The sequence below is a fragment of the Rhipicephalus microplus genome, chromosome 1 (genome assembly GCF_043290135.1).
Source record: "Rhipicephalus microplus isolate Deutch F79 chromosome 1, USDA_Rmic, whole genome shotgun sequence".
NCBI lineage: Eukaryota > Metazoa > Arthropoda > Arachnida > Ixodida > Ixodidae > Rhipicephalus > Rhipicephalus microplus.
The window spans coordinates 122547963-122568254 of record NC_134700.1 but is presented as its reverse complement, the minus strand read 5'-3'; the positions used below and the strand labels follow the sequence as shown (position 1 = coordinate 122568254).

The 20292-nt window shown below is 45.4% G+C and overlaps 1 protein-coding gene across 1 annotated transcript in view; it reads left to right on the top strand.

Moving 5' to 3' along the window:
- LOC119185697 (neural cell adhesion molecule 2-like) overlaps nt 1-20292 on the top strand; it is a 92775-nt gene that overhangs the window by 15600 nt on the left and 56883 nt on the right. The window contains exons 3-5 of the mRNA XM_075867070.1: nt 11188-11298; nt 12242-12445; nt 18630-18926. Coding sequence (XP_075723185.1) covers nt 11188-11298; nt 12242-12445; nt 18630-18926 — 612 coding nt within the window. The remainder of the gene's footprint in view (nt 1-11187; nt 11299-12241; nt 12446-18629; nt 18927-20292) is intronic.

The following is a 20292-nucleotide window of genomic DNA, read 5'->3' as shown; positions in this document are numbered from 1 at the left end:
CACTCGATTTATGCATTTAAGGTGCTCGGGGAGGCTGATATAATGAGATTGAAAAAAATACACCGGCCAGATGACAAAGCTTTGTTGGTGCTGACGCTGCCAACGCTCCTGTCTTCGGCCGCAAGTTTTCCGAGTGTCAAGAGGACACTCCTGCCTGTGAGAAAATCCTTCATGTAGTCGTACGCTCCCCCAATCGCCTATGTTTAGTATAGCTATCCTGCACTCATTTCCCCAAGAGAGTCGTGGCAACTCTCTTTGCAGGAGTAGAGACTTGTTCCGGATTTCACTCTGTTTTCAGGAGTGCTGGGAACTCTCTTCTGCACAAAGTAAGCACACGCTCTCTTTAGAGCGTTGGTACTCTGGCTGAACAGTAGTGAACAAGCTCCCTCGCCCGAGCGCAGTCTTGCCTCTGAAATAAAGTTCATACACCCTATGCGGGAGTTGCAATACTTTTTCACAGAGTTTTGCAATCTTGTAGGGCTAGAGTATATCAACTCCTTCCTAGAGTAGAATCACCCCTGCTGCGCTAAAACTAATGTTCAAAACACAAAAACTAATGTCAAGCATTTTGTAGAAGCACTGAACTGTATACATTGCTTCAACCTTACGTCGCATACGCAGGTCGGACATTAGTTTACACTTTATAAAAGTACGCAACGACACCTAATATATGCCTCCCGCTCTGCAGACATTCACACAGCAACTAGTATTAACACTCATAATTTCTAGCCCTCTTCTAGTACGGGTGGCGATGCATTTCTATTACGCGTTTTGAAAAGCAAATATACATCAGTATGTGTAACTATCAGGTGACCGTCAAGTACTATGACACGTCGAAATTTTATTATAAAACAACATATTATAAAACTCCTTTTCGATACTAAACTCCAATATAAGCTGCTAACCTGTCATATTGGCTCAATGTGGTGAAGCTACTTCTGCCCAAGCCTGAGAGTTGTACTTAGGTGCCTACAATCACAGTTGGGATGACCTGTCAGCAGGGCTGGCCGAAAAATATTTTACGAACGCTACAATTCGTCGTCCTATTCGACTTGCTGTGCCACGGTGTGTACTAGTACAGCGGAAAAACAACGCTGGTTGGCGAAAATCCAACTCAAACGCATCTGTCGAGATCCCCATAGCTTTGCTTACTTCTTCCACACTTTAATATAGCAATGATGGGCTTGCGGATCGCTCAACCACCACCGAGGTCGGTTCAAGCAAATGTCAGCCGTACAACTCGTAGCGAATGTAGGCCTAGCTTACCAGCCGAGTTCGTCATACATGCCATCGGCGCTTCTGGGTTCAATATTGTGTTATGCCGAAGGATAAGAATGGCTGTACAGTAGACTCTTCTCATCGGTTAACTTGAATGAGCCATTGTTTTTTTTTGCGTATAGTGTGCAAAAAAGAGCGATGACCATCGATGTGACGCGCTTTACACCTGCGGCGCAGCGCACACGGGCCACCGCTGACAGCCGCCGGGTGCACTCGTCGACACTTCGCTGACCCGTGCGTGAAAACACAGGCTTGTCGTTCGGTGCGCGTTCAAGTTACACAATGAGACTTACTTGTTCACATGCTATTTCGTTTTTAGCTATCGGCTATGTATTTCTGTATTCTTGTTGTTTCAAGGCCCAACGGCCAAGTCGTCCTGTTGGATCTTTAAGAGACGACAGCAAGCACAAGGCATGGTGATCTGTAATTACCGAAAATGTGCGGCCATACAAGTATGGTCAAAATTTTCCTACTGCCCCGACTAGTGCGAGGCACTCACGCTCTGTTATGAAAAACTTGCTCTCCGAAGGAGAAAGAAAGCGACTGGCATAAGCACTGACGCGATCCTTTCTTCGTTGCCGTTGGCGAGAATAGCACCAAATTCATGTACGCTGGCATCGTTACGAACTTCAGTATGGGCTGAAGGGTCGAAATGGGCCAAGATGGGTGGGGAAAAAAGTAATGTTGTAAGGGTGCTGACCGCAGTTGCTTGGTCAGTACTCCAATAAAAAGGCATGTCCTTCTTCAGTAGCTCCGTAAGTGGTCGGGCAATGTCAGCAGAATTGTTCACGAAACGTCGAAAGTAAGAACAAAGGCCGATAAAACTCCGTACATCTTTTGCGGAACCTGGTATGGGAAAATCTTTGACAACTCGAATTTTGTCAGGATCAGGTTGCACGCCTCATCCACTGACAAGGTGGCCCAGTACAGTGATTTCCCGATGGCCAAAGTGACATTTGGAAGAGTTGAGCTGAAGTCCTGCTTTCCGGAAAACCTCAAGAACAGCCGTTAGGCGGCTAAGGTGGCTTTCAAATGTAGGTGAAAATACGACGACGTCATCGAGATAGCACAGGCACGTGGTCCATTTTTATCCACGCAGGAGAGAGTCCATCATCCTTTCAAATGTAGCTGGCGCATTACACAATCCGAATGGCATAACCTTGAACTGGAAAAGTCCATCCGGTGTGATGAATGCGGTTTTCTTACGGTCTCGATGATCGACAGAAATCTTCCAGTATCCTGATCACAAGTCGATAGATGAAAAGTAGGCAGAACCATGTAGGCAGTCAAGAGCATCGTCAATCCGCGGCAGTGGATACACGTCCTTTCGTGTTATTTTGTTTAAGTGACGGTAGTCTACGCAGAAGCGCCAGCTGCCATCCTTCTTGATTAACCCATGGACTGCAGGAAGGTTCGATGACATCTTTTGTGAGCATTTCTTCAACTTCGTGCTGGATAACTTGTCGCTCAGCATTAGACACGCGATAAGGAAGTCGTCGGATGGGGCTGGCGTCTCCAGTGTTAATCCTATGAGTTACAAAGGATATCTGACCCAAAGGGTGGTCATCGAAATCAAAGATGTCATGGTAGCATTTCAGCAGCTGCCGGATGTCAGCTGTCTGTGCTGAAAGAAGGTCCGGAGTGATCATCTTGTCGATGGTGGCATTCGCTGCGCTCTTCGGGTATGAAAACGGAGCAGAGGACGAAGAAGATTCGGCAACGAACGCCGAAATGGCAGCATCTATAAAAAAAACTTTTGTCAAAGTCCTACCATCTGGGATAACTTGAGTGTACAAGCGGAAGTTTAAGATCGGTAGAGACGCTGTATTTCCCGTGACTGTAAAAAGTGTGTGAGGCACGGCAACATTTTCGGCCAGCAGAACGTAAGCAATAGGTGTCAACATGTAGTCACCATCGGGAACAGGAGGGACAGATCTCAGGTTCACGTAAGTAACGGCTTGAGGTGCTAGGCGAACGTGATCTGCAGAACACAGACGGGGTTAAGCTGGTGTTGAGTCGTCATGGTAGCACGGTAAATCAAGTTGAAGCATACCGGTTCCACAATCAATAAGGGCAGAGTGGGCGGATAAAAAGTCCATGCCGAGGATAAGTTTATGGGAACATTTCTCGAGCACAGCAAATAGCACTGTCATGGAGCGATCAGCCACACTTATACGCGCAGAGCACATTCCAAGCACAGGAAACGTGCCGCCGTCGGTGACCTGAATGAGTGGCACTGTGGGTGGCGTTAAAACTTTCCTAAGGTGGCAACGAAGTTCTGAATTCAATACTGATATGTGAGCCCCTGTGTACACAAGTGCAACAACGGGTGTGTCATCTACTTCAACGTCAATAAGGTTGCGTCGAGTCGGCAGCATGGTCAGAGGATTTGGCGGGCAAGTGGTCGATGCAGCGTCACCTCCGGGAGCTGCATCATCTAGTTTTCCTGTGGCAGGTGGTCAGTCGACGACGTTGGTCGGCGAAATTGGGGCGAGCGAGACGATGTGTGACGGGAGAGTGGCGAACGGGACTGGTGAGCATGCGGAGATGGAGTGCGACGACGATATGGCGGCATAGAAGGAACTTCTTCACTGGTGGCCTGAGGTGACTCCCGGTAAGTTTGAAAGCGTCCATGATACGTCTCTGACCGATGGGGGTACCCATAGGATGCCTGATGCCAATACCACCGAGTGTTACAATGGCGGGACACGTGTCCGATACGGTGGCAGTTGAAACAAATCAGGCGATTGACAGCAGTTCTTCACTCGGTAGGATTGCGAGGGCGCACTGGAAGGTTTTGGCTCTGGGCATAAGAAACAGGGGTCGACGATGGTTGATCGGCTGAGAGGGAGCTGCAGTGCACTCGGAGGCCAGTCCAGCATTGGAAAGCTCTTGTCGCACAAAGGAATGCACCAGTGGCACCATCTGAGGGCTAGATTCACAGGCATGGGAGCACGTGGACGCAAGAGACAGAGCTTCAAGTTCACGTCTGATGATCTTGGTCACGTGCTCTGCAGTTAACGGCGTCTGTAGCGCAGGCCTGTCTTCACACGACCAGGTTTCTGCTGTGTTTGGTAGGCGGGTGAAATTATGGGCGATAGGTCGACTTTTTGCGGCCTTAAAACGCTGGCACTCTTTGATGATGACATCGACCGTGTTGTAGTCCTTGCACATGAGAAGGTTGAATGCATCATCTGCAATGCCTTTCAATATGTGAGCTACTTTTTCGGTTTCTTCCATATCGTTGTCCGCTTTTCGGCAAAGGGCAAGCACGTCCTGTATGTAAGTCACGTAGGACTCTGATGACGCTTGTGCACGAGATGCCAACTCCTTCTTGGCCGCTTCCTTTCTACCCACAGACTTGCCGAAAAAGGCGCGCACCTTTTCTTTGCACGCATCCCAACTTCCAATTTCATCTTTGTGGTTCTCGAACCACACTTTTGCTGTTCCTTTCAAGTAGAGCAGGATATTGGCTAACATAAGAGTTTCATCTCAGCGGTAATTCTTACTTGTACGTTCGTACAACCGCAACCATTCTTCGATGTCGACATCATCCGTGCCACAGAACGTGCCAGGATCTTTTAGCTGCGGAAGGACAACAGTTGTTTTTGTAGTCGCCTCGGCGGGAGCTGGTCCCTGGTTTGCCATGGTGGAAAAATCCAAGCGTCGGCAACTGCGGAGCTCCGTTATTTATTTATTCAGTATTTATTCAGTATACCTCAAAGGCCCCAGTCGGGGTATTACATGAGGGATGGGCATAATTAGCAACAAGATAATGATTCAATCACGGTCTTGAATACATGTGGGTCGGAGTGGTGCATGGCGAAGGCAGGCAAGTTGTTCCAGTCCCGGGCGGTTGCGACAATAAAGAAGCGGAGGTAGGCAGTAGTTTGTGCTGGCGGTGGATAAACGGCTCGGGGATGGTTTGTACGGCTGGATAATCGATGAGCAGGCAAGATGGCTGGAACGTTGAAAGGAGCGTGATAAAATTTGTGAAAAAGACAGAGCCGATATATATGACGACGTGATTCTAAGTTGTTCAGGTGGCCACGAGTTTTAAGTTCGAAAACGCTGGAATGATAAGAGTACACGGAGTAGATGAACCGGGCTGCGCGATTTTGTACAGATTCGAGAAGGTTAGATAAATTAGATTGATGAGGGTCCCAAACCGAGCATGCGTACTCCAATTTAGGGCGAACAAATGTGGTGTAAGCTAACAACTTCACTGATGAGGGAGCAAGTTTTAAATTCCTACGAAGAAAACCCAGTGCACGATTAGCGGACGATGCTACGTTGTTGACGTGAGTGGACCAGGTGAGGTTGCTTGAGAATGTTACGCCGAGGTATTTACAGGATTCTGCTGTTAAGGTTGTAGAGCCCGAAATGGTGTAAGTCGCTTGCTGATAATGTTGCCTACGGTGAAAGGATATTAGCGATGTCTTATTTACGTTTAAAGACATTAGCTAGTCGTTACACCAGGATTCAATAAGGTTAAGGTCGTTTTGAAGTATACAAATATCGGTAGGGTTTTTTATTGGACGGTACACGACGCAATCATCTGCAAGCAGGCGAATATTTGATGAAATGTTAGCTGGGAGGTCATTTATATAAATAAGAAAAGTAGGGGTCCGAGTACTGTGCCCTGTGGGACGCCAGAGATTACGGGAAGATGGTTAGATGAATGGTTGTTAGCGTACACAAATTGTTGCCGATTAGTCAGAAAACTACGAATCCAGTTGAACGTCGAGGTATTAATGTTTAAGCAAGAAAGCTTGAGGAGTAGCCGTTGATGCGGAACTTTGTCAAATGCTTTCTCAAAGTCTAGAAAGAGGGCATCGGTGGGTATATTTACGTCAACGCTAGAACTGATGTCATTGTAGAATGAAGCAAGTTGTGTGTCGCAGGATAATCCTGAGCGAAACCCATGTTGACTATGATGAAAGAAGTTGTGGTGGTTTAGGAACTTGACGGTGTTAGAGTAGATCACATGTTCCATTAGTTTGGAGCAAATGCTAGTGAGCGAGATGGGACGATAGCTGCTAGGCTGGGATGGAGGGCCCTTTTTAGGTACTGGAACAATCTTACCCACCTTCCAGTCATCCGGCTCCACTCCTGAAGACACTGATTGCTGAAAAGTATGGCGTAATATCACACTGACAATGGGGTGTATGTTTTTTAACATTTTAGCATTGATGCCATCGGCGCCACAAGAAGATGTAAGCTTTAACAAGTCGATTAATTTAGCAATGCCCTGTTGAGAAAACGTGATGTCCGGCATCATGTCGTAATTACGAGGATGGAATGAAGGTAAGTTGCCGATAGGTTCGATAGTGAACATGGAAGAGAAAAAATGATTAAGTTGTTCGGCGGCTTCATCGTCGGGGATCGCAAGGTTATGATTACGAAACAGTGCTAGTGGTTGGGAATTTTGAGGGTTGATAACGCTCCAAAATTTCTTCGTGTATCGTGTTGTACCCCGCACCACCACCAAATATCACGAGGGTGAGATAATGAATGGAATAAATATATTTACAAAATATACAGGACGAGTCAGAGGCAGCTGCAGCCAAGATGGAAGAACAGCAGCAACAACAACACGAGCACGGTCACTTTCATCGTCTTCGTCGTCTATGATGCTCTTTTGTTGCCGATGTCGTGTAACAATACTACCCGTGAAGTGGCTGGGCATGTTTTCTTTCAATCAGTTTTTATACCAACCAGTGAGCGTGGTAAAACGTGGCGTAGTGGTAGAGAACCCGCCTCGTCATACGCAGAAGGGAGTTCAAACCCCTCGGGAAAAGTTTTTAAAGATTTTTTTTTGTACAATTTGTGTTGAGATTTACCTTACTATGGTAGAAATTTGTTCCGCAAGCTAGAGTTTAGTCACGCTTTTGATTTTGCGGCTGTTTCTTGCTTCAAAGGTGTTGTGTTGGCGCTTCGGAAACTTAACAATCATGGCCACAGAAGCATGCTTTTTTTATCACTGAAAGTCATCCAAGTACTTGACGCATAAACTTACATCCGGGGCATTTATGCTCAGAGATGTGTGGTTACGATGCCCTGCCGCGGTGGTCTACTGGCTAAGGTACTCGGGTGCTGACCCCCAGGTCGCGGGATGAGTCCCGGCTGCGGCGGCTGCATTTCCAATGGAGGCGGAAATGTTTTAGGCCCGTGTGCTCAGATTTGAGTGCACGGTAAAGAACCCCAGGTGGTCAAAATTTCCGCAGCCCTCCACTACGGCGTCTCTCATAATCATATGGTGGTTTCGGGACATTAAACACCACATATCAATCGATCAATCAATCAATCAAACAATCAATCAATCCATGTGTGGTTACGAAACAGTTATATTGCTTTGTGGTGTCAGTGGTAACAGGCAAGCGCTCGATTGTACTTCGTTTGCAAGGACGGAGTGCCATATTCCATTCATGCCTTATGGGCAGGAGAGTTGCATAGATTCGGAACTCCAGTTGAGAAGCAGAGAGTTTGCAGTTTCTTCTACTCTGCATTCCACAAAAGAGTACGTTCCGTGGCCAACTCTACCCTACTTCGCATTGGAGTTAAAAAACTCTGGGGAGAGTAACACAGCCACTCTGCTCTTACAGTATCCGCTCAAAGTCTGTGAGTGTGTGTATTACGACTGCGTGAGCGGCAGCGTTGAAAGCTTTATTGAAGTTGAATCCTAGAAATGCCCTATATAGTACCTATTGTCTTGCTGTCAAGTATGTCACCTTTGGTTTGCAACGTTGCGTCCGGCGTGGAGAGATGAGCTCGAAACTCGAGCGTGAAGTCCGGGTACGCTTCGATGTTGTGAAAGTGTGCGTTGATACGACTCAGAATTGAGTTGTCCATCACTTTCCACCACAGACGTAAGAGATTTGGGGTGAAGGTTTACAAGATTTGTGGTCATTCTAGGCTTCTGAATGAGCACCATGCCTGCTCTTTTCCTTTGATCAGGCATGGACCACCACGTCCAGCATTCGTCGTTATACTTGGTCCGTTCAATGATGGTCTTGTTCTTCAGATTAGGAAGAGCTTTATTGGTTACGCTGTCAAGTACCGCAGCTTATTTAGTATTGAAGTATTGCAGAGCAGCCTAAATTTCCGGCTCGTCAAAGCCCCTGTCCAAAGGGTAGTTGGGTATTCTGTTGAACTACATGTTTGAACTGGAGAGACGTCAGAGCACGGTCTTTTTGATATATGTATGGAAGTTTGGATCAATGTTGGAACCACAAAATAGGTAGATGAGCCTTATTTGTTCCAAGTGCCTTGGTCCAATAAATAAATGAGAACATTAAGTATATGATGTTTTAAACGGGTATTTCTTCTTTTACATGTTGAAAAAGTGTTGAATAATGAATTGTCAGCTACGGCTGCATGGGTTGCTTTAACATGCTCCTTGACCGACTAACGCAATCTTTTTTCTTCGTCAGATGGCATCACCCACAATGATCTTATTCAGTCTTTTACTATTTGTTTATGGAAAATTTCTTTATAACCCTGTATACTTGATTTTTTCAAGAAGCTCGAAAGAAAGATACAAGTTTGGTATCATTACGAACTATGACTTCTCGGACTTTTCAAAATGAGCATGTTTGATGTGAAGCACAATGTCTGAAGTGATATTCTTCGAGTGAGTGGCAGTCTTGATGAAAAAAATATTGCAGCTTGATTCGCGGCGGTGTGAACACCAGAAAAATCTACTGCTTTCTTCATGTCTAATAAGTTGAGAGATGTGTTGGGCTGGATTGAGGACACAGCAGTGACGCAAAGCATGCAAAAGAAAAAAATTCACAGAGTTAAAACCTCTCCATTTCTTTACGCATGTGAAGACTAGGCAGACCTGTTATTTAATTAAAAGCTGTATTTGACTAGTATAAACGAAAGACCGTCCGGCAGGGGCGTAACACACGCTCTTCGTTGTCTGCGTTGTCAGTTATGTCGTTCGCAACACCGTATCCTAGCACACGCGCCATTTGCTGCGTAGTGAGGGACGTCAATTATCCCGTCGCAGCCATGGCCTTAAGCACGTGCGCATGCGTTTCTCCTGAAAGCTTCCTCATGGGCATGCCACGGACAACTATAGAAAAATTCTGACAGTTAACCTGTGAGAGAGCTCACACTTACCGGGCTGATGGCGCAGTCCTGGCAATAAAAAAAAACAGCCCAAGAGGCGGAGTGCTGGCAGCATCAATGTACCGATATCCGGTAGCCTCCTAGGCCGCACTAAATCGGGATTGATTCCATTGAATCGGTCACAACACGTTCAGTGGGATCCATGACCAAACAGACGCACTTATAAACACACGCAGTTATAAGCAGACACTTATAAACTAGTGGTTTGGCTGGACGAGAAGCGTGTATTAGATTTCATTTAAGATAGCTTGAAGAATGGTTAGTGGCATTTGTAATATTGGTTATGTAAGTAGTCCAAGTGATGTCGTTCCAGATAGCAATATCTAGGTAGTTTACGATATTTTAAGTGTGAATACACTTTATAGGCGACCCCAAACCATCCACCGCCGTCGGCGGCGTCCGCAGTCTTCTCTATATCTTTAAAAGAAAGAGGACTTGGCGGGCCGCAGCGCGACGCTCTACCGAATAAGCCACGGACGCGACGCTGATATCGGTGTCAGTAACGCGCCTTATACCCCCTCCCCCTTCGCTCGCTCCTCTACTCTCCTCGCTCGCTGCTGCTGCGCGCGCACCCCTCTCTCTTGCGCGCCCGCCTTCTCTCTCAGTCTCCCGTCGAGAGCGGGTCGTGAGATGGATGTCCCGGAGGCAACGCTACCATCAACAACGAATGCAGTACAACCGAATGCCAGCACTGCACCCGTCGTTGGAGGTGACGGTACCGCGGTGGTTTCGCCGACGTTGGTAGACAAGGCGGCGCTGCGAAGGGCTCGTGAGACCGAACGTAAGCGGGCGAAGCGTGCAGCAGATGCCGTACTGCGTGCTCGCGAGGCCGAGTGCAAGCGGACGAAGCGTGCAGCGGATGCCGAACTGCGCACTCGTGAGGCCGAGGACAAGTGGGCGAAGCGTGCAGAGGATGCCGAACTTCGCGCTCACGAGGCCGAGGACAAGCGGGCGAAGCGTGCAGCGGATGGTGAACTGCGCGCTCGCGAGGCCGAGATGAGGCGTCAGCATCGAGCCACGAACGCGGCCCAAGAAGCGGAACGACAACGCAAGCGTCAGGCGGAGAAGGGCGATGAAGGCCGGCGTCAAGACGCCGCTCGCAATCGTCAACGGCGAGTGGACATTCCCGAAGCCGTTCCAGCCAGTGAACGTGCCGCGCGGGAGAGGGTGCGAGCCCTGGACTTTGCTCGCCCGGACGCGTCGTGAAGTGTAAATAAATAATACTTCGTATATAATGTATCTGTGTACAAATGCTTCATGACAAACAACACTTTAATTCATTATTTACACTTTAATAATCATCATCAGTAATAAAACTCCCAAGCACTTCCCCGAGGGTGAACATGGTTAAGTGCGAATGCACGGGTCTATGCTATGAGGGGGAGTAAAGTTAAAATCCGTTGGCATTCGCCAGTGAGTTAACGTAAACTCCCCCGTGTGATCAAATTGAGATTCTCAGAAACCATTACACCATAAAGGCATCATAGTGTGAATAATAAATATAATAGTGCGAATTAATAAATACCCCTCATAGCATCACCCCGTGCATTCGCACTTAACCATGTTCACCCTCGGGGAAATGCTTGGGAATTTTTCTGAGAATGTATTGCTGCCAATAGAGAAATATTTGAGATCCGAGAAGTCATGGCGTCTTGATTTTATAGAGATACTTCAAATAAATATACCCATGCTGAGAAATAGATTATGTTTCTTGCTTTGGCATGGCCGGGATCATTTTTTGAGATGACATATTTTCGTTGTATCAAACTGCAGCGCCGCCGGAGCCGCCCGTAATACGGGACGGTGAGGGCAATGAACTTCAAGGAACGATTGGCCCCTTCAACGAAGGAAGCACGCTGGCATTGGTTTGCGTCGTGTATGGAGGTGAGTTTGACGCTTACTTCATGCATTTACCTAAGCAAGCGTGTTAAACTTGAAAAATAAACGGTGCTTTCGACGAAGGAAAATAAAAACTTAATGCAAACAATTTGGGATGTATGTGGTGGATGGTAAAATAAGCTTTATTGTCAATTAAAAATGCTGAATGGCGTTCAGCCTACTGACGAAAATTATTTCAATGAATCATTGAACAGAAAACAATAAAGAAAAGTATTATGTGCGATATTTGGAGTAGGGAAAAACTACACGTAGCCACCAGCTTTCCGTTAAACACATTTGATAAAAAATGTATATATTGGCACAGCGCCGGCACTACTCACAGTATAATGGTTCGAGGTTCTACATGAAAAATTGTTGCGATGCAAATATCTGACGCACGTGCACACCTAAACAAGTACCAGGACATGGCCGAACAAGTTGTTGTGCACTTCGTCTTGACAGCCGCTATCGAATTCACAAAAAAAGATCATTTTTAGACTTAAAAACAAGCTTATCAGTTCGAATGAGTGGTCAAAGCAATACATTTATATTTATTGGAGAACTTCGTTTAGTACACTTGTGCAGCCAGGATTTCTTCTTGTTCGACGGCTCAAGTGAAAGGCTATCTTTAGTGTTTAAGGAGGTAATCTTTCACGTCTCGTATTGTTATGTTTCTCATTCTTAACCCCGTAGAGGGCGGTTAGAGTACCTGCGCATTATGACCTCGATATGTGAGCGTCAGCGCAACGCAAAACTCAGGCAGCATCTTGACAAGACCTATGTTTTAGGGCAACATGTACAGAAGTGATTTCAATTCCAGTACCCGTGAACATTTATCATATTAGCTAGTGAATAACTTGGGTAGCAACTAATAAAAAATTGAGGCATGTTGTGAATATCAACCTTAGACAGAAAGGCCGTATGTGACTGACAACTCACTCGCTTTCAGGCAAGCCTAAGCTAACGTTGGTGTGGAGCGGCATGCCAGACGGCATGATGGCCGAAGTGCGTCCTTCTTCAGAAGCTCAGCTCACCACCTCCACTCTGCTCATCCACTCTCTCAGAAGCGAGGACCCGCGTTCGACACTCTATTGTACAGCGTCCAACAACATATCCTCGCCAGCGGACACGTCCGTCACGCAGGACCTCAACCGTGAGTAACTTCTGATCGTCCCGTCGAAAAATAAAGTGGATACACACGTTGTAAGACACAAATCAAGCGCATTGTCTAATAATGTGCGCACGATGACGCGTACTCGCGAGGGCTCATTTTACGGGGGATAAAGCAGCAGAAAAAATTTGTACGTTACGCGCGCAAAATTTTCAACATGAATACACAGAGTCGCTCATCTTTTCAGCCCTTATGTGGATGTAACTGTCCTTACAAAAAAAGTATGCGACTGCTTGTTGTGTTATCACGATGGACGATGGATGTTTTAACGATGTGTTCGTTAGTGCGGAGCCACGAGTCACAGCTTTGTTAACGACATTGTTGTCATCAGTCTGTTGTCCTCCACAGTGTTGTCAGCTTAACTCAAGGAGTGAGTTCAACTGACCTCTAGGGGAGTCCCTTCTCATCTAGGTCAATTTCCCTGTTGCTGCAATAGATTCGCGCAACTGACCACTACCGTGACGTAAGCTTTCTTTCCCGCAACACACCACGTGCATCATTGTTCCTGTACGTAACTAGGTCGGCGCTGTGCGCCCTGTCATGTTGAAGTGCACTACTCGACCGGCATTAGTATTCCACGCACAACTCGGCTCCGTCACACTAGGCGTGCGAACAAGCTTGGCTTCAGGAACGGCTGCATTGTTTTAGTCGGGCAAAGGGAAGCAACTACATCGCGAAATATCTGAGTGGAGGTCATCATGAGGATGCCGTGGAGGGAGTTGTCCCCCACCCTCTACACAAAAGCAAAAGGACCTCGTTGGCTAAGTGGTAATTAGGATACAAGCAAACCGATAGTAGAAAGCGACAGTAGTGAAAGAAGTGTAAAATAAAACTCATGGAGGTGAGTGAGGTGCGTCGTTCAGGAAGCATTCTCTTCTTTCGCAGTCTTCCGTTTGCCTTCGAAATTGGTGGTCCCCCAAGAATGATTTCAGAATTCGTCAAATAAATGAAGTTCCTGCATAACTTTGAGGAGTCGTCTTGAATACTACGGAGGGAAAAAGTAAAATGATTAATTTCCAATAATATTTAGGCACTCCCTGCATGTGTGTGAACTAGCGAGTCCGCTGTAGATTGCTTGAGTGGAACGGTGATGTTTGAGGCACTGCCTTGACTTAGCTCCGTTTTTATTTCAATGACAACATTTCCGCAAATAGTTTGTCTTTGGAATGGTGTTTTGAAAATATTTTAGAAGCAAGGTCTCGTGATCATTTCCAGGCAGTTAGCTGGAGAGCTGGGTGCGTCGGAATCGATGCACACTAGGAAGCGCATGCAGCGTGAACACGACGGGGACACCTTACGAGAAGAGAGAATTATTAGGGTGAAGTAAAACATTAAAGGCCTCGCGAACCCATGGACGCGTTCATCAAAAAGGTAGGTGACGACCGCATATTTGAACCTCCTGTCTGTTTACTACATGTGGTCTTCAACACACGGGCCGCATACGACCTGCAGACGTTTTGCAAGCGGCCCATTGTTTTTCACGGAGTGAAATGTTTGTGACTTAGCTAAAGGTTGCAGTAATACTGCGACTATTAACGCTTTCACCGGGTAAGGCACAGAGAAGGGTCTGTTCTCCAGCCTTTTTTTATTTTCATCTGTCGCCATGAGTGGAACCGTAAACGTGGAACAAATTCTGTAACATATCGTAATAGCCCAGATTGAACTCATTCAAGACATCTCTATCTGTATGGTCTTGGACGCCTGACGCTGAATGGCCTACAGAAATTATTCATATATTATACATCAGATATCCGTTCTTTAAAAGTGCAGCCTTATGTCCTCTCCTTCCACTTCCTTTAAACTTCGCTATCCCGGAATCTGCGGGACAAAATTTTGCAACAGTGGCTCGCTAGTTGAGGTGAGTTTGAGGCGCCTTTGGCATGCCACCAAAAAGCCACCATTCTTTACACAGGAACGACCGGATGTATCTGCACTTCTGCATGGATGTACAATATCGCTAGTGCTGATGCTACGTTATGCAATGAATATAATGAAGTGAGGGATGTAGAGCACTAACTTTGGTTTATCACAAGCCTTCATTCTAAGAAAAAAAAGCTTGTGGTCAGCATGAGAGGAATATATTTAGCCCAGAAGTGCATCAACAAAAAAATATCTTAAGAAGTATTGTTTATTTACTGAGAAGAGCGCAACAAGAGGAAAAGGATAGGAATAAACACAGATGAGCGCTGAACTTGGAACAGAAGTTTACTTCCGAAACGAGGCAATGTGTAAAGAAAAACGCCACATGAAAAACATTGCACTATAATACTTGCAAAAAAACGAAACTGGAATCAGCCTACATCACTTTCAGGGGTCATGCGTGCGGGATAAACAGTGCACTTGTTTTTCCTTCAAGGCTAAGGGCGGAATGCTGACGCAGATAGTCTCCCAATTTCTGCTGCCTCAAATATGTCGCGCGTTATTTAAGAACCCCATCACCCCGCCACTCCGCACCTTTTAAATATGGGTTTGCATTAAAGAGTGCCAGACGTGCTGCAATGAATGGCTAAGTGCCCGTTGTCTATTTAACGAATGTTATTATTTTTTATACTTTACTTTGTTTCGGAAATAAACTTCAGTTGTCAGTCCAGCGCTTCTCCGTGTTTCTTCCTATCCCTTGTTACTCGTTGCGCCGTTTTCAGTATGCTGGATGACCAACTTGCTCAAATATTTGCTAACTGAAGTATTGCTAATTGTGCACGACGAAACCTCACGAATTCCGCTCACTTTACGCCGAGCGATTATATGACAGGGTTTACTAAGTTTGAGAGCTGGGTTAGTTAGTGACTTATCATTATGTCGTTTGGTGGAGTAGCGCATTTCTGGAATCGACAAAGAAAACATGACGGACGTGACACTCGCTACACTTGTAACTATATTTCTGCGCTAATTTATCATATGGATTAACGATGAAAGGATAGCTAAAATGCCTCAAGCACTCAGCACTGAAAAATAACAGAGAGGATTTTATTCATGTTTTGACGACTCTTCATACAAGCCTTGTCTTCAGTATGTTCTTTTCGATGCTTCTTTTTTTATGTACAAAGTATGTGGGTAGTATAAGCATCAAGCGCTCAGGCTGCCAGTATTTCGCACGTTTCGTGCACACGATGTTGTATCCATTTGCAAAGTGTAACCAGCAGTAAACGAAGTAAAATCTGTTCATCGCGCTTGCCAAGCGAAGCTAGGTAAAACGGGCATGCTACAAGCTGACAAATTGCTGTCAGCAAAACTTCGCGAACGATGTCTTTGGTAAATGGACTGACCAAGAGCTAATGTCTATTTGTGAACTACAATTCTTAGGAAACGTTGTTAGGGCCTCTTAAAGAAGCAAGCAGACAAAAAAGAGAAGGCAGGGAGGTTAACCTGAAGGACGTCTGATCGGCTACCCTACTCTGGGGAAAGAAGACAAGAAATATGAGAAAGAGGGAGGAGGGAATGACTGACAGTGTGGCATGTGATATTTGCGGCACCGATAGAAATATCAATCACCTGCTATGCCACATTCCTCAATTCACCTCAGAAAGACAAGTACTTGCAAAAGCAATGCGAATGAATGATCGGCCACTTTCTCTGCAGGTGCTATTACAGCACAGTTCACATCTGTTGAAATTCCATGAGACAGTTAAAACCCTCGAGCTTTTTGAGGATGACGGGTTCTTGTGACCGCCTCTCCCTTGTGGTGAAGTACACGCGCTGTGGTGAATGCACTGTGTACCTCCCTTTTCTTTTCGTTATAGACTTTCAAAAACGTCGTATTGTATAGCTCGTCTTTCCAGCCTAATTTTACTTCAATGGTAATTTTTTCGAAGCGGGTGCTGGGATTTTCGACCACGGTTGCTTGTTTCTGGAGAAATTCATTGGTGACTGCATGGAACTTTCTGCTCCATAATTGCACTTCCGGGCACGAAAAGCTTCAGAGTAAACCTGAGCCTTTAGTATAGCGTTCTTCCTTTAAATGTGTTCGTTTCTAATTTAAAATGTCCAAAAAAATTAGTGTTATTATAATTTCATCTTACAGCCTCTATCAGGATATGCGAATAAATTTCGCATTTAAGTGGTGGGGAAGCGTTACGCAGAAAATACTGATAAAGAATTACACCGCTTCAGCTTAACTCACACGGAATGAGTATTTCGCACGTTTCTGCTAGTGTTTGTATTGTGTTAATACATATTAGCAAGATATTTACACATTAAAGCTCAGACAATTGCGCCTCTTACAGGAGTGCATAACATGGCACCCTCAACGCTCAGGGTAACTTTAACACGCATTTGTTACTAAACACTTAGACTAACGAATAATTAACGGCTCCACACTTCTCATTGTGATATTTTTCCGTGTTTCACTGAAAGTAGCGTTATTGATTCGTTAACGTCTCTCTTTTTGTCGAAGTTCTGAGCGCCACGCGCACAGCTTGTTCGAACGCAATCGTGTAATTGTTAAAATGGCTGTGGAACGAAGAGGATGTACTAACAGCCCAATTTGAGAATATGATTCACGGCACAGCGGGTTAAGTATGCAGCAAGACCCTACAAATAATGAACCTCTGCAACAATATTACTTCTTTTCCTTGATTAATTTCTGTTACAGAAGGAATCGGTGACGCTCTTTGTAGCAACCGAGCCTTTTAGTAGATTGCACGCAACGAGTGCTAGAAAAAGTTTTGCTTCTTTACGCGTAACAAGGGAGTAAAAAGCTTGACAATCTGCAGAGTAATCTGCTGTGTACAGTTGGCGCCACAAGTAACAACCTCATGTTGAGTGCTGTCCTCGAAATGAGGTCATGATTGTCGGAAACAGATAGTCGAAACGCAGTGTTTCGAGTTGATCGACTTGTGCCGTGTCAGGTCAAGTGGAGTTTTGTTGTCTTGTCAAAAGCAGTCATTTTTTTCAGTCAATAGCGCCTCTGCAGGATATTGCAGTTGTATTCCGTCTGCGTATGAAGTCTGTCCTGGCAAGAGCTCATTTTCCGATTGAGTAAATACGTCATACCCAGTAGAGAAAAGTCTGAACTCTTATTGTTTTAGCCGACAATCCTTGTTTAATTGGACGTTTATTAGTTCGTTCATCACTAACGTCATCTGTTTCAGCGAACGTGCGCTTGAGGCTCGAATAATAGAAATAGAATGAAATGAAAAAAAAAACTTTATCTTTTGTCCTGCAAGACGCGTCTAGGGCGTAGCGGGCGTCTCCTACGTAGGGGCCAGCATAGAATTATTCATCCGTACTTAAGATTTTTCAAACGCAGGAAGCCTTTCATGATAGGTCGAAGTTTTTACTTTCGTGGTGCCTGCGCTTGCAAATCACCAGATCTAATGAAAACAATGAGAGGATTTGAACGCACAAAACCGAAATTGTACAGTACGGTCCACTGTTACAGGGAACGTGCGAGTGCGTGGGTGGTCGTCTGGAGAGCGCTAACAGCTGGTGAGATTTTAAAATGCAGCGAATGCACGTTGGTTCATTGATGTGGTGTGTGTCCCGTGTCATCTGCTACGTCTCTGACGATGCACTTGGCTTGCGCAAGTGAACCATGAGCCATCGTGCTTTTTCGTTTTGGCGCTCTATAATAAGTGAAAGTAATTATGTTTTAAATTAGTGACATAATTAGTGACAAAAGCCGCGTATTCAAAAAAACAAATTGTGCTCAATGTCACAAGGCACGGTAGTTTCTTCGCCACCCCTCCCTGCTTAGCTTCCAGCGCTTTCGTCGGGACGAGAAAAGAGATAATGGAATTGTAGCATGTGACAAGCCTTTGTAACTCTACTCGCACTGGACGGATTCTTAAAATTTTTGCGGCGTGGAATTCTTGAGGTAATAAGCTCTTCTAATGAATTCATTTCACGGTTACTCGAAAAAGTGTTTTAGGGCCACTTTAACGCATTTTGTTCGTCAGGTGGCTCGACGAAAATGAGCCTATTCGGCGATCAATTGCGCGTGGTGTTACAATCTACTGCGTGCACGCGCGCGCGCGCGCGTGTTTTTGTGTGTGTGTGTTTGTGTGTGTGTGTGTGAGTAACGAAACATATTATTAATTATGCACTTAGCCGTTCGAGGGCGCACTAGGGGCTGGATTTCGCACTCACAATCAACTCTTGAAGGCGAAGCCTAATGGTCGCCCAATTTTTTTGTTTTCTTGTTATTTCAAAATTTCTCCATGTGCAGTGCGCCCCACATTATTGAAGATAAGGCGCACCGAGATCCCCATCTCAGCTGGCGTACTTGCTGAGATCGGCTGCGAAGTGTGGGGATCCAGGCCATCACCCATAGTCACGTGGTGGAAAGGACTGCATGAGCTCAATCACATGTTTGTCTACTTGTCCACGGATGGCAATATCACCACGAGTGTGATGTCGTTTAAGGCTTCGAGGGACGACCACGGTTCCAGTCTCGCCTGCCACGCCAAGAACCCGACAATGGCTGAAAGCGTCGAAGAGGACACCTGGACCATGAACATCCAGTGCGAGTGAACTGGTCATACTCCAACCCGAACGTTGTAAAAAAAGACAAGCAACATATCACATGTTCTGCACGGTTCAACGTTATTAGATAGCAACCAGTCAGCGGCTCAGCAGGCCAGCGTGTCCAGCGAACGAGTGGTGACGCTATCTTCACATGCGCGGCCCGCTCGCACAACCAGCGTTTTTTTTTTTCGAAGCGAGCCACTTTGCCGCTCATTTAGTCTCCTCAGCGAAGCATGTGCAGCAAATGCGTAGTGTGAGCGTTTTCCAAACAGAAACTCTGCTCGATTGACACTGATTTCTACTTCAGTCTTGTTCAACAGGTGAGGCAGCAATGCCATCCGCTATAATGTTACTCCCCCAAAGCAAGCGTGCCATCACTCGGCCTTATAACTGTTCCTTTCGTGTAGCGCTCCTCTCCTCCGCTGGGTCCGCTTACCCGCTGTGTCGCTCAGCTATTAAAAACATGTGACTTTGAAATGACAAGAGCACGTATCTAGAGACAGTTCATGATGTCCTAAGGTGAAGTAACTTCTTCTATGTAAAATGCAGGTCACAGAGCTGATTAAATGCCTACGTGACGTCATAAAATCTCCTAGCCTTGTAGGAAGAATTAAGCTTTGCTATTACAAGTTAGTCTGCCCGGCTCAATTTCCGGTGGTTATTCTGTCGTCAAGGCTTACTATTTGTAAATTTCTGTATTCATTCTGATGACTCCAGTCAGTTATTACCACCAAAGCAATAATTGGCATTGAGGAAATGAATATTCTATGTGCATTGTTGTTATTAGTGATTAGTATTCGTTGGAGTATTGTAATAACTAATTGTATTCGCGCCAACCACTTCGTTAATAATTCTATATTATCTTAAAATGACTTTTTGGAAAGTTGCATAGAGGCTCCGAGATCGTTTCGATAATTATAAACCGCAGAAAGAAAAGCCGTAACTTTAAATGAATTTTCTTCTCAATATATCAAGTTCCCATGTACTGTGAGCTGCAAAGAAAATGAAAAACTGTAATAAACATAACTATGTACTCGGCGTTTGAAATATTTTGTTGTGTTTCGTTCTTTCACACAGTAATAAAACTGCAAACAAATACTGTTTAGAAAGGCTCTACAAATAAGCAGATGCATTAGAAAATCAACACTCTGGGAATAATCCAACGACAACTGTTTGTGACGCGCATGCCATACGATGTTATACCTAAAATTACCCAAAGCAGGGAACGACTTAACTGAGCGTGGAGCTGCGTGAAATTAATAGATTATGAACGACATTCGTTTTAGCATACTTAAGTGACGCCATTACATTTTCAACACAGTGAAGTTGAAAATAGGATGAAGGATCAGCCAAGAGTCACGTGA